This window comes from Echiichthys vipera, assembly GCF_963691815.1.
Source record: "Echiichthys vipera genome assembly, chromosome: 23".
Classification (NCBI taxonomy): Eukaryota; Metazoa; Chordata; class Actinopteri; order Perciformes; family Trachinidae; genus Echiichthys; species Echiichthys vipera.
The window spans coordinates 13,020,304-13,039,698 of NC_139848.1; the positions used below are offsets into that span (position 1 = coordinate 13,020,304).

General features: G+C 44.0%; 1 protein-coding gene across 8 annotated transcripts in view; it reads left to right on the forward strand.

The window, feature by feature from the left end:
* The window catches only part of dmd (dystrophin), a 350,545-nt gene that overhangs the window by 317,824 nt on the left and 13,326 nt on the right, over positions 1–19,395 (forward strand). For 6 of the 8 annotated variants that reach the window (XM_083937926.1, XM_083937922.1, XM_083937924.1 and 3 more), the window contains 8 exons: positions 624–825; positions 907–992; positions 3,469–3,626; positions 7,860–8,026; positions 9,535–9,646; positions 11,831–11,967; positions 14,603–14,641; positions 15,897–15,962. In XM_083937926.1, the coding sequence (XP_083794052.1) occupies positions 624–825; positions 907–992; positions 3,469–3,626; positions 7,860–8,026; positions 9,535–9,646; positions 11,831–11,967; positions 14,603–14,641; positions 15,897–15,962 (967 nt within the window). The remainder of the gene's footprint in view (positions 1–623; positions 826–906; positions 993–3,468; positions 3,627–7,859; positions 8,027–9,534; positions 9,647–11,830; positions 11,968–14,602; positions 14,642–15,896; positions 15,963–19,395) is intronic. The other 2 variants (XM_083937925.1, XM_083937927.1) reach the window with 1 other exon arrangement.

The following is a 19,395-nucleotide window of genomic DNA, read 5'->3' on the forward strand; positions in this document are numbered from 1 at the left end:
TTGATCTATTGCTTATCGCGACAAACCTAATCATCAATTATCAACTGCACATGCGGGTCACACAGCAATCCGTAGACAGGCCATGTTTAATGATGTAACGTGAACAGCATAATAAAAAATCAGATTTGAGCAATAAATCTGAATCGTGCATTAAGACCTACGGTGTGGACATAGACAGAACTTGTAAGACAGCACCTGTCAGATCCTATTGAGAGCTTCTTCCTCTAAAAGATTATTCAAAAGTGAAATATAGTTTTGTCTGTAGCCTTCATCCCATCACTTCCCTCACTGTACACTGTACATTTATTTGTTTACCTTGAGCTCTTGAATTGACTGTGCCAAGATCATTTAAAGTGTTTGACTTCTCTACTCTCCTGTCCTTTAGTGGACCTCATGAATGATAAATATGAATAACGTAATGCATTATCGATCCCTTGAGTTAGATCGCCTTCTCACTACCGTCCTTGATGAGCATTGAGCTCAAGGACACTTTAACATGGACAATTTCAACCCAGCAGGTCAAGTTTAATGATTGTACTCTGCAGTAGGACACACCGTGTGTGTGTGTCTGTCTGTGTGTGTGTGTCTGCTAACTACCAATCCTCCTCTCTCTTTGTCTGTAGTGGACCTGCTGAGCATGCCAATGGCGTGCGAGGTGTTTGATCAGCATGGTCTGAAGCAGAACGAGCAGCTGCTGGACATCTCCCAGCTGGTCACCTGTCTGACCAGCCTGTACCAGCGGCTGGATCAGAGCCACTCTCACCTGGTCAACGTCCCGCTGTGCACGGACATGTGCCTCAACTGGCTGCTCAATGTCTACGACACGTACGTGTAGCATGCTGCACTCCTAGAGATTTCCCATTATTTCTGCGAGATTGTATCTTATGTTGTTTTGTCGGTTGGCAGTGGTCGCACCGGAAAGATCCGGACTCTGTCATTCAAAACTGGAATCATCTCTCTCTGCAAGGCTCACCTGGAGGATAAATACAGATGTGAGTAATACACACACAGACCATATGCATTAATAGAAGGGATTCAAATCAGATGGTGTGGTTATTAAAAAAAAGACTCTCAGCCAGTCACATCACCGCTCTCATCGCTCTGAAACAGCTGAACAAATCACAGTAGAGCAGGGAAATCAGTGGCTCTACTAATGAATCAGCCTCTTCCGGAAATCACTCTGTTTTGTGAATATTGCAGAGCAGCACGGCGTGAGCACACAGCAACACAGATCTGCAGACAGATGGTGTGTTTTTTCTTAACAGTCGAATGAATAATTGAAACAATAATGTAGTTTGTTGAAGCAGTTTGTATAACCACATTAGTCCCACTTTTTTTAGTCATACTTATGCTGTATCATGTAATTAATGGTGAGGGGACTGATGAGCTACCACAGGGTAATGTATCAGGGCGTGATCACACTGTCCTCCCGGACCGAGACCCGGACTTTAGGGTACTTGTCCCCCCTCCCTCTCCCCCCCGCGCCCCAGCCCCGTTTGTACTCACACTACCTGGGCCTCGGCCAATGCTTCTTGCTGTCCACACGCCATCAAGCCGTAACACGTCACACGCATTGATCGCGTGTGTGTGGCTTTGTTTACAAATCTTTCCATAGACCTCGGAGTTTTTGTGCGTCTTGTCGACTGTTTTTGAATATTTTCATCCGACCAAATCTGCAGTAAACACTCCACCTCCGCACCACACCAACGTGAACCTTTCACCACCATTGTTGTTGTAGTTAAATGTCCGCGCATGGTCTGTCCTTCTATTTACATGGCAGAACAGGCGGACGTAACGCTACTGCCGTAGGGCTCGTGCGCGTGCATGTGCGCACACTCGTGCTCGTACATGTGCAAACGGCTCCGCTAAAGCCCACCTCTTTCAGGGCGTGATCACACTATCCTTTTGGCCGCGGCCAAAACCGGTTTTTCAGCTAAAGTCTAGTACCTTTAAGTAGTGTGAGCGCACCCGCTCCGCGCTCAACTGGGGCCAGCTGGCCCTCCACGACCCGCTTGAAAGAGATGGGCTTTAGCGGAGCCGTTTGCACATGTACGAGCACGAGCGTGCGCACGTGTACGAGCATGAGCACGAACCCTACAGCAGTAGCGTTATGTCCGCCTGTTCGGACATGTCAATAGAAGGACGGACCATGCGCGGATATTTAACAACAACAACAATGGCGGTGAAAGGTTCATGTTGGTGTGGTGCGGAGGTGGAGTGTTTACTGCAGATTTGGTCGGATGAAAATATTCAAAAACAGTTGACAAGACGCACAAAAACTCCGAGGTCTATGGAAAGATTTGTAAACAAAGCCACACACACGCGATCAATGCGTGTGACGTGTTACGGCGTGATGACGTATGGACAGCAAGAAGTATTGGCCGTGGCCCAGGCAGTGTGAGTACAAACGGGGCTGGGGCGCGGGGGGGAGAGGGAGGGGGGACAAGTACCCTAAAGTCCGGGTCGTGGTCCGGGAGGACAGTGTGATCGCGCTCTCAAGCGGGCCGTGGACGGTCCGATGGCCGCAGTTGAGCGCGGAGCGGGTGCGCTCACATTACTTAAAGGTACTAGACTTTAGCTGAAAAAACGGTTTTGGCCGCGGCCAAAAGGACAGTGTGAGCACGCTGTCAGACCAACTTTTCCTAAGGAGCCCTCCCACTCCTTAGTAAAGGTTGATCTGAGAGCGTGATCACACTATCCTCCCGGACCACGACCCGGACTTTAGGGTACTTGTCCCCCCTCCCTCTCCCCCCCGCGCCCCAGCCCCGTTTGTACTCACACTGCCTGGGCCACGGCCAATGCTTCTTGCTGTCCATACGCCATCACGCCGTAACACGTCACACGCATTGATCGCGTGTGTGTGGCTTTGTTTACAAATCTTTCCACAGACCTCGGAGTTTTTGTGCGTCTTGTCGACTGTTTTTGAATATTTTCATCCGACCAAATCTGCAGTAAACACAACGTGAACCTTTCACCACCATTATTGTTGTTGTTGTTAAATGTCCGCGCATGGTCCGTCCTTCTATTTACATGTCCGAACAGGCGGACATAACGCTACTGCCGTAGGGCTCGTGCTCGTACACGTGCGCACGCTCGTGCTCGTACATGTGCAAACGGCTCCGCTAAAGCCCACCTCTTTCAAGCGGGCCGTGGCGGCCCAGCTGGCCCCAGTTGAGCGCGGAGCTGGTGCGCTCACACTACTTAAAGGTACTAGACTTTAGCTGAAAAAACGGTTTTGGCCGCGGCCAAAAGGATAGTGTGATCACGCCCTTAAAAATAGTTAAACTTAAACCGTACTTAAATCTTAAACTTAGCTAGAAAGTTGGAAAAATACGAGGAAGACGCAAAGGATAATGGTTATCTAATATCTTTAACCGGTAGAGTACAGTGATTACTGATCTGTCGGATGAGTGTAGGGGTGTCTCCTTGGTTATTTTCTAACCATCCTTCTCTCTCTCCATCCTCAAGTCCTGTTCAGGCAGGTCGCCAGCGTGACGGGTTTCTGCGACCAGCGTCGTCTGGGCCTCCTCCTCCACGACTCCATCCAGATCCCCCGGCAGCTCGGCGAAGTCGCCTCCTTCGGCGGCTCCAACATCGAGCCTTCCGTCCGCAGCTGCTTCCAGTTTGTACGCGACACACTCTTACACACACAAACACTATGTTTTCTAAGTGTTTTGTTTTGAGTTAGACGTCTTGTTGACTTGACTTGCGTTAGAAGCAGTTATAATGAATGTACTCGCCAATAATAGTAACAAGACTGTCAAATGCTACAATAGCACGCATGTCTATTTCCATCGGTGCCTTAGGCTCTCCAGATGAAGGTCGAACATTACCGAGCGTTCAAGTGTTTGTTTATGTCAGGCTAAATCAGGTTTATTTATAGGAAACAACTAGATTGTTGCTAAGATATTTACAGAAAATAAAGGACAAAACTTTGAGAAAACCAAGGATATTGAAAATGAGGAAGTAGAAGTGCGTGACAGACAGTAAACAGTGACTAAAGATTGTGAATGACAGCCTGCACAGGATCAAACAAATGATCTCCAACAAGCTGGAATGGAAAGATCAACAAATCTCACAAACAAACAGAACAACAACAACAGAATGAACCCCATATCTACCCAAACGAGGAATGATAAAGTGTGCAACACAGAGACCCAAATTATCTTCTTTGTGTTTCTTAATGTCTGGAAGCGGACAGCGTCGATGTTTGAGCCACAAAACAAGCAGCACATCCAGTGTTCACATATTTCTTTTTTTTCAAAGGATTCCAGTAATTGCCGTCTGGCTGGATTATATCTAATCTCCCAAAGATGATCCGGCATTTTCATGTTTAAAGTACCTGCTTTGGACACTGAATGTAGCTCTTTTCCTCAGATGCATCCTGAAAGTAAAACCATTGTCGTGTTTAACAAAGGGAATATTGTGGAAATAAACCCTCCCACAAACAGCAAGTCACTAATCAACCAACAACCATTCACTGACAAAGCCATGTCTCTCCACAGAGCCGTAACTTGGCACTGTGGAGTGCACAGTGCAAAATTAGATTTAGTGATGAGTTAAAGAGTTTATAGGGTGGTGTCTTTTTTTTTTTTTAGCATTAAAGTGAAATTCCCCCTGTAAAATCATCCCAGGCATCCCATTGGCTTTTTAGGCAAATACACTCATCAAATACGCTTTTGAGTCGATCTTTTTCCCTGTACGAAATACTAAGGGACTTCTCGGGACAGACGTTAACAGTCACTAACAGCAAAATGCGGCTAACACTAATTAGCTCGGGTAGGCGAGTTGAAGGCATTCAAACGTCTTTTTTAACCACTAATGCTGCTTAAAATAACACCAAACCTCTGCAGCAGCATGAGAAGAGTCCCTACACAGGAAACAAAGCACCAACAACGTAGTTAGTGAACCCAGAGTTTATTAAAAGAGTGTTTTAAAGACTTACCTACTGGCCCCTGTACCAGCTCCTCTCATAGTAAAGTCCATTCAAGTAGATCATCAAATGCATCCAACAGGAGGAGCCCATTGATGATTTATTCCCGCACAACACATGAACATTGTGGTTTGCGCTCCAAGCTAATTTGTGTGACTGTTAGCGTCTGTCCCGGATTTCTCCGTTAGTAGTTTGTTTATGAAAAAAATTGTATCGAAGGCTTATTTGATGAGTGCATTTGCCTAAAAAGAGCCTGGGAGGATTTTACACTGGAATTTTACTTTAACAAAATAAAAAATACAAAAGCAAAAGTTTGAGAAATGCATTCAAATGCGTTTGTGGTCTCCGACGTAGGATGTGAATGTTAGCGTGCCCAGCTAACCAGCTTAATACCTCCAGTAGCATCGCAATCGCAGCTGCAATTAATTTAAATGTTTCTTATCAATTGAAATATAAAGTGTTCCCTTATGTGTTGAGAAAAGTATCCTACTTCTCACTGCAGTATAAGAACAATGTTTTGCTTATTACCACGTTTTGACGAGTTATTGAGTTTTTGGCTGGGACTGCTAGCTTTAGCCTCAGTGTTTTAGCACAATATATATTATGTAGCCATCAAATGCCTATTTAAGACCCTTTACGTGGTTTTCATTGGAATACAAATCAGTTGAAAATATTAAGAGTTTTTAACCCACTAACAGAGCTAACATATTAGCTTGCTAGCTACAGCCGATCAAATCTGCAGAGAGGAAAGATGATTATCAGAAAGGAAAAGCTACTGTTAACGTCATAAAAGAATATTGGCAGAAAAGGAATTGTGATCTTTGGAGAATACAAATATAGTGTGTATAACCTGTGCTTATTTTATTGCAGACCTTTTACACACACTGATTGTCTGTATCCGCCACCACTATTTATAATTCATTCGTGTTCATTTTCAGTTATTATGAGGCTTGAACAAACCGTCCTTCTTAGGTTCTGAAGATTCCAGTACGTGGATAGACAATACATAAGCACAATATCTCAAACTCCGACACCTTCGGGCATGCACGCCAGGTGGAAAATCTTATCTCATCTAAAACTACTGTAGATAGCTTAGCTTCATTCCAGCTGCTCCCCCTGAGGAGTCAGCATGGATGTGGGCGTGAGACAGAAGGAGGGGGTCACTTCGATGGAAACACCAAAAACCCCGGAGTTCCCAGAGTCCCCGCTGATGGGGAAGTGATAGATGAAACCAATATGTTTTCTCTAATCACAAACGTCAGGAAATGGAGCTATTTTCAGCGGCAGCTTAATCCACGTTTGTTGCCCTAGTAGGGATGTTAATTTAGGAAACATTTCTGACCGATAGCCCTAGTTAACTGATTACTAACCACTAACAGACAGACAGGCAGGCAACTGAATCCCTCTTGCCATAGCTGTGTGGACACAACATGCATGCGAGCTGCAGCAGTTGCGCTAGTGTGTTAGCAGGCTCGCACAGGCTGTGACCCAGGGCATCCCCAAGTCTCCGCCCCAATCGATAAGTTTAGCAGAAAGGTTGTCAGCTGATTAATCCCGCCAGTCCTCCTTGATAAAGTGGCTTATGTTGCCATCAAGTAACATGAAGTTAGCACTAGAAAGTTAAGTTTCATCTCATCTCATCTCATCTCATCTTCAGCCTCTTATCCGGGGTCGGGTCGCGGGGGCAGCCGCTTTAGCAGGGGACCCCAAACTTCCCTTTCCCGGGCCACATTAACCAGCTCTAACTGGGAGATACCGAGGCGTTCCCAGGCCAGTGTGGAGATCTAATCTCTCCACCTAGTCCCGGGTCTTCCCTCCGCCTCCTCCCAGCTGTACTTGCCTGGAACACCTCCCTAGGGAGGCGCCCAGGGGGCATCCTTACTAGATGATCCTGAACCACCTCAATGCTGAAAACACACATGAGTGGTTGCATGTGTCACCACCATGAGTTGTGACACATAGTTTGTGTAGAGATCAAGTTATGTAAGTTATGGATAGGGCAGGATATCGCCCCCCCCCAAAAAAAAAATGTATGTCGATACCAATTTTATGAAATCGGTTTAAGAAGATGACATTGCACATTTTGATAAAATCACCTCAAGTTTTATTTTTCAGCTCCTTGGCATTGATTACATTTTATCAACATGTGCATCCATCATGGAGCCTTTAACCCTTGGGCACTGATTTTGATTTTCCTTAGTCAATGTTCCCTTGTCTGCCAGTGTAAACAGCTTGTTGAACAGTAGTTTTAATGGCCTAAAACAAGCATGTAGCCTACTGCTAAAAGTGAGCCGTATTTTAGTGTTTGCATTAACGTTAACTTGCCTTCTGAAGCCCCGGTCAAAGCGCTGCTGTTTTCCTCAGACTGTAACCACACGACAACAACACTTCAATATACAAGTTACACCGCTAAAGACGGGGCTCACCGACGTGTAACCTAGTGTTTTTCCTGGATGCCCGGACAATTCCAACCACCAGGACTTTTAGATTTCGGCACATCGAGCATGCCGCACGCCTATTGGCTCACTAAACTGATGAGATTGACCCCTTACGTATCGAAATTCGGAACCGAACGGCGAGACATTTTTGCAATAATCGATGCTACGGAAGCTTTTCAGTCCCTAGGCGTGGCAGAGTTTTAGTCAAATTTGGTAGTTTTTTTTAATAAACTTTTATGTCACATCATAACGTTTAAGCTTTCTAACCAAAAAATATCAAGACACATGAAATAATAACCGGAGTTCTCTGATTTGCTGGAATTTTCATTCTCAAAACACAAAAAAAACCCCAAGCGTTCATTTCCTTCGTCTCCTTACTAGTAGATAAGATGGATAAGATCCGTTCCAAAAATTCCTTATTAATTCACGTAGTTAGGCATGTTGACAGTTGATGTTGTTTATGTACTTTTTTTTCTTCTTCTCCCCAGGCCAACAACAAACCCGAGCTGGAAGCCGCCATGTTCCTGGACTGGATGCGCCTGGAGCCTCAGTCCATGGTGTGGTTACCCGTCCTGCACCGCGTGGCCGCTGCTGAGACCGCCAAGCACCAAGCCAAGTGCAACATCTGCAAAGAGTGTCCCATCATAGGATTCAGGTCAATAGAGCCGCACAGTTGCAGCGCATCCATTTTTCCACGCGTAATCCACCTTTAGAGCGGCGCATCTGAACGTCTAATCGAAAGAAATGAGCAGAACTGGAGCCATTTTGTCACGGAGCGGAATATTCATCTCATTACACAGAGAGCAATAAAAAAAACAACATTTTCAATTAAGCCAAAATGAAAGCAAATGAGAACTGTGCTCTTTGCGGGGCAGCACTGAACGGGGCCTGATTCGACTGCACACTGAGATCTCTGGCGCTTTATATGTTTCTGTATATGAATGTGTAGTCTTTAGCATATATCAGCAGCCCGTTGGCTATATGCAGTATGTCCTTTTAGATATCTCCACCTCACCATGGTGTGTTTTTCCAATAAGTGTCAGAGGGAGAAGACATTGGTTTTATTATGGAGATAATGCAGAAGAGTGTCACTTTAAAAGAAGAGCGGGCGTTCTCGTCCCTGTAGTGTTCCTCTTTATTTAAACAGGGGAAGAAGAGAAGTGGGGTTTTCATATTTCTTTTCTCGTGTTGCACGGACACACACACACACACACACACACACACACACACACACACACACACACACACACACACACACACACACACACACACACACACACACACACACACACACACACAGGGACAAATGAAAAAGAGAGAGGGCTAACTGGCTCCCTGGTCGGCTCCACAAAGCTACTACTCTTTTCACGACTCCCAGTGACATGTTTTATCACCAGCTCCTTAAAAACAAGAAGCCTCAGTATCTGTTCAAATAAGCCGCATAAATAATTTCCAAACTGAGGTTACCGGGGAGTTAGCTCTGTATGCAAGAAGCACTTCTTCTTACGAACTTCTGACTTGGATGTTTTCACCAATTTTGTAGTTTTCTTGGAGGTTGTTGGGGTTATTTTTTCAGTGTAAACAAATGAGCTTCACACATTTGACACATTAGATCGCTCTGTCCCCACCCACTTGTCTCCTTAATCTAATTTAGCCGCAGCAACAGAGCAATAAAGCAGCCCTCTTGTACATATAAATGATTGATTATATGATTATACTGACAGAACTGCAGTCATAATTTTCACCTCAACCCGTAAAATAGCGGTGAAGCCCACGAGGCTTTTTGTCCAGCTTAGATGTTGGGACCCGTAAAGGAAGGTGTGTCTGCTCTATTGTCGGTGGGGCTTCCTCCGCGTCAAAAGAGCACTGATCCATTTTAATTAAGAGTCCCAGGGCCAGAGAATAAATATCTCATTTAGGGCTGGAAGAATTTTAACTGCTCTTACCCTGGAGAAAACAGAGCCATAAATTCCCCCTCTTTTATTGATTCTCTCCCTTTCTTCCTCTAGTCCTGCTCCTCTACCGTCTCATCTTTCCTCTGCTCTCTCTCTCTCTCTCTCTCTCTTCTCTTTCACTCCCATGCCTCTTGTCTCTCTCTCATTTTTGTTTTCTTCATGTTGTTCCTTCCCCTCCCCTCCTCCCTTCTCTCTTTGTCCCCCCCAGATATCGGAGTCTGAAACATTTCAACTATGACATTTGCCAAAGCTGCTTCTTCTCCGGTCGCATCGCCAAGGGACACAAGATGCAGTACCCCATGGTGGAATATTGCACTCCGGTATGAATATGTTTCAAATCCCTTAAAGCTTCAAAGTTTTATTCATAACTTTGCAATTTGTTCTAAATTACTTTTGTGATTCATTCTGCTTAAACCCGGTATTTCTGCACAGTTGCAGATGAAAGATTATTTGTAGAATTAGATTCCATTGGTGGCAAATTAGGCTTGGTTACAACTCATGTGATCCAATCATTTCCAGGAACTCCCGAGCGTTGTGTCCGCAAGTCAACATGTATTTTAAGAGAGATAGATGTAATAATGTCCAAACTGTGCATCGTGTTTTTAATCTAGGGCTACACGGTGGTGTAGTGGTTAGCACTGTCGCCTCACAGCGAGAAGGTTCCAGGTTCGCATTCCGATTGGGCCCTTTTGTGTGTAGTTTGCATGTTTTCCCCGTGTCTGCGTGGGTTTTTTCCGGGTACTCCGGTTTCCTCCCACAATCCAAAGACGTGCAGGTGTTAAGTTCATTGATGACTCTAAATATCCCATAGGTGTGAGTGGTTGTCTGTCTCTGTACGTCTCTATGTGCCCTGCGATAGACTGGCGTCCTGTCCAGGGTGTACCCCGCCTCACGCCCGATGTCAGCTGGGATCGGCTCCAGCCCCCCCGCGAACGAATGAAAAATGTGTTTTTATCTAACAAAATGTTCTCCCGCAATCCATATTTGTTGGTGTTTAGCCTTTCAAAAACAACATTTTCACCATACATTTCACGTACATAACCACAATATCAAAAAGTCTATATCGGCTTTAACACTATTTTAATAAAAGACTATATCATTGAATCTGATGTGGCACTTTAGTCACCTCAATAGAAGCTTTTGAGTGTAAAATAAAGTGCCATTCAGTACAGCCCTAATTCCTGGGTTCTAATATAAAAATTGAAAATGGTGAATTAGCCACAGTTAATTAATCTTGAGTGGGCGCTGTGGATGCTCTGCCTACCAGAGTACACTGTATTTCAGCTTCTGCACTTCCAACAAGCCTTTTATTTGGAGATCAGGGATCTCTTTATATTGCTTCCTTCATTCAGGAAAGCTATCAACCCTGAGTAAAATCCAGGATTCAAAATTCCAACAAACACGAGTGAGATTAAATCCAACGCCACACACATTACCTTCCATAATTTGGTCTATGAAATGTTAGAAAATGTTAGAAAAGACTTAAAACAAACTTACTCAAAGCAAGCTTACGCGCATATTTCCTACATATGCCTTTGCCATAATTTGGTCTACGAAATGTTAGAAAATGTAGACAGTAACATTAACAGACACTTGACAACCCTATTCATTAAAGCTACACTAATCCGTGTTTTTATATATTACACTAATAGTTTTACATTTTGGGAAACGTATCCACTTTTTCCCCCAAGAATAAGATAAGATACATACATGTCCGTATGCTAAATATGAGTAAGCTTAGCACGACTAGTTTATTTTACATCACTGTTTTTTTTCAATAGGTTAATTAGTCTAATTTAGAGGAAGCAAGCTTGTCTAGCTGTTTCCAGTTTCCAGTCTTTATGCTAGTCCAAGCTAATCGGCTAGCTAGCTAGCTTTAGCTTTCCTATTGAGTGTAAAGACATAAAATCAACTTACTCAAAGCAAGCTAATGCGCAAATTTCCTACATTTTCATAGTGATCTTATGACAATGCATTAACAACTAACGTGAAAGGTGTTGTTAGCGACCTGCTGTTGAACATAGAGGAGCCTTTAGTGGACGGATGTCTCCCTCATGAGTCATGAGTTGGTAGAGACCAAGCTACTGCACCAGGAAGCGAATATAATGTCCCAGATAAAATGACACAATACTGAACATCATAGAAAACCCTCTGAGTTTTACAGCAGGGCCCCGGTGGACACTTTTAAGAGGGCGCGAAATAACTTTTTAACAAACCTTTTACATTCACACTGTCTCTCCTGCGGTGTGGCAGTAAACCTGGAGCACTGGAGCCTTGGCTGAGAGTCCTAAACCTGTTTCCTCCATCTTATATGACACACTCAGACCTGACAACGAGGGCATTAACTTCACTCACTATATGGTTATACTGTATACAAAGGCACAAGGGCTTGGAATAAATAAGCAAGCTGTTCTACAAGGTGTGTGCCTGTGCGCGCGTGTGTGTGTGTTTGCCATACTCCCATGGAGTGAACAAAGCCACCTTTGTGCCCTGTCCCTCTGCAGACTACATCAGGGGAGGATGTCAGGGACTTTGCCAAGGTGCTGAAGAACAAGTTCAGGACTAAGCGCTACTTTGCCAAACACCCACGCATGGGCTACCTGCCTGTCCAGACCATCCTGGAGGGAGACAACATGGAAACGTGAGTCTCTCACTCACACGTCACTAGGCAGAAACGAGGTTTTCTTGCAAACTCGGAAACACCCGAATTAGACGACACACACACACTCAGGCACTCGCAGATCTCTGATTGAGCGGAGACATTTCATTTCAGCCCACGCACAAGCACACGCTGACACCTGTGCATACATACAGTGCAGCCACCGCTTGATAACCGATTGAGCTGTGACAGTATTTGTGCAGTAGTTTATTCAAAATTCAGGATTCGCACAGGTGCTTGAAACCCTTGAAAATGCTTGAATTTGAATGTGTTTTCAAGGTTTGAGAAGTGCTTGGATTTCAGATAAAGCACTTGAAATTGTTTCTGTATTGCATTTCTGTCACAACCAATAGCTACAGAATAGATTTAAGAATTTGATTTAAATTTCGAATCCCTCTGGTGTGACAAAACACAATTTAGTCATTTATAGCACAATGTCATCTCTTTTAATGGGATAAAAAAAGGTGAAATAATCATTTTTAATACGTGGTCTTAGAAATATGTAATTTATCACAGCCCTAAGGTGCTGCAAAAAGCTTGAAAATGGACCTAAGAAATGGTTGAAAGTGCTTGAATTTTACCCTGGAAAAGGTTTAAGAATCCTGAAAATTGTTTAAGCTCCGTTTGTTTATCCGTGTCAAATGTCCCTTCCTTATTTCTGGCCCCTTACTCGAAAAAACACCCATTTTTGAACTGTCACGGCCTTTATTGTGATCTATTCAGTTCAAATCGTTTTATTTTTATCTATAATGCTAAATCTTTATTAATTCAAAGACACTTTCGACATAGAGTAGGTCTAGATCACACTATGATTTATTTACCGTATTTTCCGCACTATAAGGCGCACCGTATTATAAGGCGCACCTTCAATGAATATCTTATTTTGAAACTTTTTTCATATATAAGGCGCACCGCATTATAAGGCGCATAAAACAGACGCTACAGTCGAGGCTGGGGTTACGTTCTGCATCCATTAGATGGAACTGTGCTAAAGGGAATGTCAACAAAACAGTCAGGGGAGGTCGTCTTGTTGCTTCCTCCACTTCGGCACCATTGATTGGTTCATGTTCAACTCTCTGGCTGCTGCTCTATTCCCGTGTTCTACTGCGTGACTAATGGCCTTGAGTGTAAACTCTGCGTCGTAAGCGTGTCTCTTAACAGGAGCCATTTTGGGCTCTTTACACAAACAAACACATGGAAATGAAACGGCACGCTTCGCGCAGTCGTATATCTCAACATGCACCGCGCGTTACTTCTTCTACGGGGGAAAATAGAGTCGCTGGCTGCTTACCGTAGTTGCTAGACCTGTTGTGGCTCAATATTGGTCCATATATAAGGCGCACCGGATTATAAGGCGCACTGTCTGCTTTTGAGACATTTGAAGGTTTTTAGGCTGGTGCGGAAAATACGGTACTTAATGTATTAACAATACCAGCGTCTCGGTCACAGCTAGTAATTATGCAAGGACCCAAACAAAAAATACTTTTTTGCCCCCCTGAAAAAAAAAACAACTTTGTGACATCAGATGACAAACAAAGCAGCAATGAAAAACGGCACAACAGGGGCCGAGACTGAGGACAGCTACTGCTACCTGTAAACGGACCCTGAATGCTACGGATGAATATGGGAGTTTACCGTAAGCACACTTTTGAAGCATCACCGTGAGAAGATGAGCATCTTCAGAAGCATGCTGATAACGTAAGAGCAGAGAAGTAAAAAAATGTAAATTGGAGCCATAAAATTGCAGTCACAGAGGCCCTAAAGATGCTAAACAAGGAAAGTCAAACGCTTCCAATCTTTTTTGTTTTAATCCTGCCGTTGAATAAGTCCATCTCCCCTGAAACCTCCTTTGAAATGGTTCCTGGCTATGTCAGTGCTCTCTGGTGGACAATCTATGAGCCATTGTTTCTAAATTACCTTTAAACACGGGCTGAATACTGATGATTATGGAAATCCAGATAACCTTTAATGCCACTATTGGCTAAAGATACACAGTCAATAATAATTGAAGCATTGGCTCTTAAAGAACGATGAATGTCTCACTGTTTTTCATCAAGGCTGAGCGCTCAGTGCTTAAGGGGGGGTGTGCACATTGACTGTGTAATGTAAATGAAGGGAAAAGAAACATAATGTTCATAAGATGCACAATATTTTAAAGGCTTTACAGTTGGAGGCACTTATGGTCTGTAAGTGATTAATGACTAAATATGAGTGTTCACACAAACACACAGAATATACATGCACACAATGACATATTTCAAATGAATGTGTAACTGAGAAGTGTTTGTCCCTCTACGACGCAACAACACACACACACACATACACACACACGCACACACCCTTTATATTGTGTGTGTGTTGGATGTTCTTGACTTGCTTCTTTAAAGGAAAACACTCTCATTAAGGTTTGATACGTGACATGTGAGCGTTTTATTATGTCTGAAATGAATATGTATAAATCGTATTTTACGATATTTTCACTCTCGTTTGTGTCGCTCTGGTCTCACGCTCCTCCCCCCCCTGCCGCCGCCCGCCATACTACAGCTCCCCATCATGCCTTGCTGCGCAGTGTCCTCCCATTTCCTGTGTCATCACCTCACGTTTTTTTGTCTTTCAGTCCTGTCACTCTGATCAACTTCTGGCCCGTAGACCATGCGTGAGTACCTGGCTGGCATATGCACGCGCACGCACACACACACACACACACACACACACACACACACACACATTCAATCTCTACATTCAATCTCAGTGTTTTATCTTGCTCAATCAGACACACACAAACACACACACACACATTCAATCTCAGTGTTTTATCTTGCTCCATCAGACACACACAAACATTATTACATTTTCTGTTTCTCTCAGTCTCACACACACACACACACATACACACACACACACACACACTCAACCCATTTCACACACATTGTGATGTGCCATTTCGTTTGTTGCTATGGTGGATTTACGTTTCACAGTTGCTCACTGCTGCTTGAACCCCACCTCACCCCGCAGGTCTGTGATTCTGGATGAGTAACTCCTCTGGTTTCTGTCTTTAAACGAGAACTAACCAGTCCAGAAAAAAAAATCCTAAATTATGACTTGATAAATTACCTTATTTGAATTATTTGTGAAATCTCACTTGTTGAACTGTCGCCTGTTCGAGCCAAGAAAGCAGCGACATTCAGACTAAAAAGTAGCTGATGGTATGCAACTTGTTTTAGTGTCATATATCCATTCTGAGTTGTATGTCACTATTGAATATTAGTATGCTGCTGCTTATATTATGTTTCACTCGCATCTATGACTTTTTACTTTCATTTACTGATTTATACTGAAAATAATTGCTGTGGGGCCTTATACAGAGGGTATAGATAATCATTATCTTCGTTCTGTCAGCATCCAGTTGGATACAAAATGGTTAATTGTTGCTGCAGGAGGTGAAACCAGGACTTTACATTATTTCTATAATTTCCACCTCTGCTGCTTGTTAAAGGATAGATCACCACGCCGCTGCCCCTGCTGGAGTCTTTCTCTGTTTGACCACATTGAAGGTGCCCTTTGAAAGGGAAGTTTTCAGGATTGTAGAGAGTCAAACCCTAATTTCTCAAGGACTAAAACACTGCAGGAGAGGTTGTTAGATTCCTCAGAGACTCGTGGTGTGAGATACCAGATCTGACTCGTCTTCTGAAGTGAAGGCGAATGTATTCCAGGCCGGTGGTGCAGCATACAAGTCGGAAGCTTATGTACAGTGCATTTCACGCCGCCACGCATCTGTGCGTCGTACTGTCACTCCCCTCATAGCTTTCCTGTTGATTCATGCGGCCTGTGCATTGGGATTAATGAGTTCCTTCTGGTCGGATTCACGAATCTCTCTTTTTTTTCTGTCTGTTCCCCTCTCTCTGCCGCAGGCCCGGATCGTCCCCTCAGCTCTCACATGACGACACACACACCCGGATCGAGCACTACGCCAACCGGTAGCACACTATCTGCATTCAGCAGCAGCTCCTTAGCAGCGTAGACTCACAGTGTTGCGAACAGGACGCGGCGAAGTAACCTTGCTCACGCTCCACTTTTGCATTCCCTGCTGCTATCCTTGAGCCCCTACGAGCGTTACGCACACGGCGGCTCCCCTAGAGAGCTCTCCCAGACGCCAGAAACATTTTGATTGATATGATTTTGAATGATGAATTTGAAAACGCTAAAGCACAGCACAGCACACTTCCCGCTTCAGGGTGTCTGTCATCGCCCAACTGTGTTCACGCAGCCGTCAACTCACGGGGGGATCGCTTGCCCTAATTCCTTGCTGACGCAGTTGTGCGGACCAACTAATAGATCTAAAAGATGATCACTAAAGAGCTACGGCTGTTTCTATATTGGTTTTTACCCCAGAACAAGTCAGAATACTCTCATCTTGTGAAAGCTTCCACACTCACTCAAGCATGTTCCTGTGACTTAGAGCAATTGTTCGCAACCCAGTGAGTCTATTTCAGTCATTTTGTCTGAGTAAACTTTTCAAATGCTAACACTGAATATGTGAACCTACCTTTCAGGCATATGTCATATACAGTCAGCCCAAAGATTCTGTTTGTTTGTTTTTTTCAAATTATGTCATATATCTTCTATATTTCACTGAAGATTAGTTAAAGGTACCAGAAACTTAACTCCCAAATGTGTTTCTTCCATATGTACAATAAGGTACATATATGCGTGATGTACTTCTCAAAGAATTTGAACCAACAAAAATGTTACATTAGTAAATCCCGATGGTTCATTCTGACTTTATTTACTTTAAATAATGCGATGACCACAAAGCCCCACACCACAGTGAAAACATTAGAGACATCTCACGCTGAACCACAGTCACAGCTATTGTGCAGTCGAGTAGTCATGCAATAAATGCTCCCTTCTTAAAGATTCACTTTTTGTTGGATCTATTTCCCTAAAGGTGTAGGCTTACCAACAGAAACACCTCTCTATATAATGCAACACAGTTCAACAGCAGCACAAACACAGACTGTATATAAAGATGGACGACGCATCTCCGCTTCCTCCCACTGTACGAAAGTGAAGACAAAATATCCTTGATCTGGACGCCCCCTTCTTGAGTCTGCGCCGTTCTGTTCGGGCAGTATCGAAGTCCCACCCATGCACACGCCCGACCAAGCACAGAGTCAATCACAGCTGTCAATCACAATGTGTCAGTCCATTTTAGCATCAAATAAATGATACAAAACTAATTTATTAGAATAAAGCATGATAATAACTACCTAAAATGACCTTTTTTGGATTTATTTGATGTCCCATGTAACACGGAGGGGGCGGTGGGGATGTTTTGGCTTCCCTTTTGGGGGAGCCGTCAAGCCGTTCATCTTTATACACAGTCTATGATCTGAACTAGTAAATAAAAGTGTAGATAAGCTACAAGTACAAATAAGGAGCGATTAAAGAGACATTTTGATGATTTTAATTCTGTCACGGCAATGTTGGCATCGTGTTCCGACTAACAGTGTCTCAGGGCGCACTCACACTGTCCGTCTGAACCGTGCCCCGTGCTTTAAGGTACTTGTCCCCCCCGTTTGAACTCACACTGGTCAAATTAACTGGACTTTAGCCTTGAAACGTGCTTGGGCACGTTGGACAGTGTGAGTGCGCCCTCAGTGGCTGTAGTCCTCCGTGGAACAGCATCAGAGATTCGCAACAAAATACCCACACTGACACGGACCAAAATAAAAATGGGTAGAGTATCCCTTTAACAACAACCGATGACAGGTCTATGGTCCACGCAAGACAACATTAGTGATGTCACAGTTTACCAATTTTGAGTTTCCGGTACCTTTAACGGCTAAAACGCTATATTCAAGATCGACACAGCAAATATGTTTGGCTGTATATGTCATTGTTTTGAAAGTTGTTTGTGCACGATTTGCTGATTTCTTTGTTTTTTTTAAGAGATGGTAAATGGGATACCTTGACAAACTATACCTGACCATCTATTTACCATCTGGCTTTTAACATTTTATGCAAAATTCAGTACGCAGGGTTTTTCCACAAACTTTACATCTAACTTTTTCGCACCTGGATGTGCTACAAAGATTATTCCGTGAGGTAACAATGAAGATGATTCAAAAGTACGATGCTGAACAAAAATGTCAAGGTATCCCTCTGCGTACAGTCGAGGCTGAATCTCTTCACACGATGAAGTGATGCGTAGACCTTTCGGTGAATAAGCGTCCTTCAGTGACAGTCCAGTATATGCTTATGAGATGTTGCTTGTGCCGTCCTGTGTCCAGCATGTGCGCTTGAAAAACCTCATCGATACTGGATTTGGAGGAGAGCATTGGTATTGTCGCGGTGCCACACAACTGGAGCTTATTCACCGAAACGTACCAGTGTTCCCGCAGTTTGCACTGATCCTAACTGCTCCCAGAAAGGGGGGACAAGAAGCAGTGAAATCAATCAAACTATGAGTCGATCGCGCAGTCGTGAGTCACTCAGTCAGGCGCTGTTGGCATCCCTGTGTGGAGTCAATGTGAGGTCGGAGCCACAGGCCGAGCTTATGGTCCCGGCAGAAAGTGTTTGACACCACGCTTTGTTGCCTTGGGCTAATACACCCACACACACACATACAAATATAAATACACACTAGCACATGGTGACAAATACACAGGCTGAGACACACTCCCCCCTCCGGCCCTGTGCGCTTAGCCTTTGTCGCGTCTAGATCTGGTGACTTCCAGATACCACCAGCAGATTAAAGAAAGGTGGTAAAGCGTAGAAGTAACTTAATCAAGCCTCGAGTGAGTCCCCATCCCCCCCAAACCACAAGGTTATCTCTAGTTTCCGTAGCGTGCAGCAGCTTCTGAGTACAGGGACACTGGTCGGGCAGATGCCAGTCTGTCACAGTCCGTCTGCTTAAACTGCTCACTGCCAAGCACCTTTTTTTTCCCATTTTTGTGCTGATGAAGCCCCAAAATGTTTTTACTTTGTGAGCACACAGTCCGAACACCTGGGGCCTCATTTATAGAACTATGCGTAGAATCCTTCCCGAACCATTGCGTTCCCACAAAACCGTGAATATGCTGCGGAGAAAAATACTGAGAATTATAAAACTGTGCGGCGCACATTTGCATTGTTATAGCACATAAGTTGTAAACACTATAAACTTAAGTGCAACAATCAGGGAGCTACACACAGTGTGGACACACACACACACACACACACACACACACACACACACACTTAATTTGTGTGTGCAAAAGTTTCTCCCTCCAGAAAACATATTCTCCCATTCCTCCTGTGAAAACCACCTCCCATAGAGTTGGTATTAAGTAATGGCCTATCACAGGACACATGAACATCCTTTCAGTTTATCCGAGGGTTTGCGTGTCCTCTGCGTAATTCTGTGTC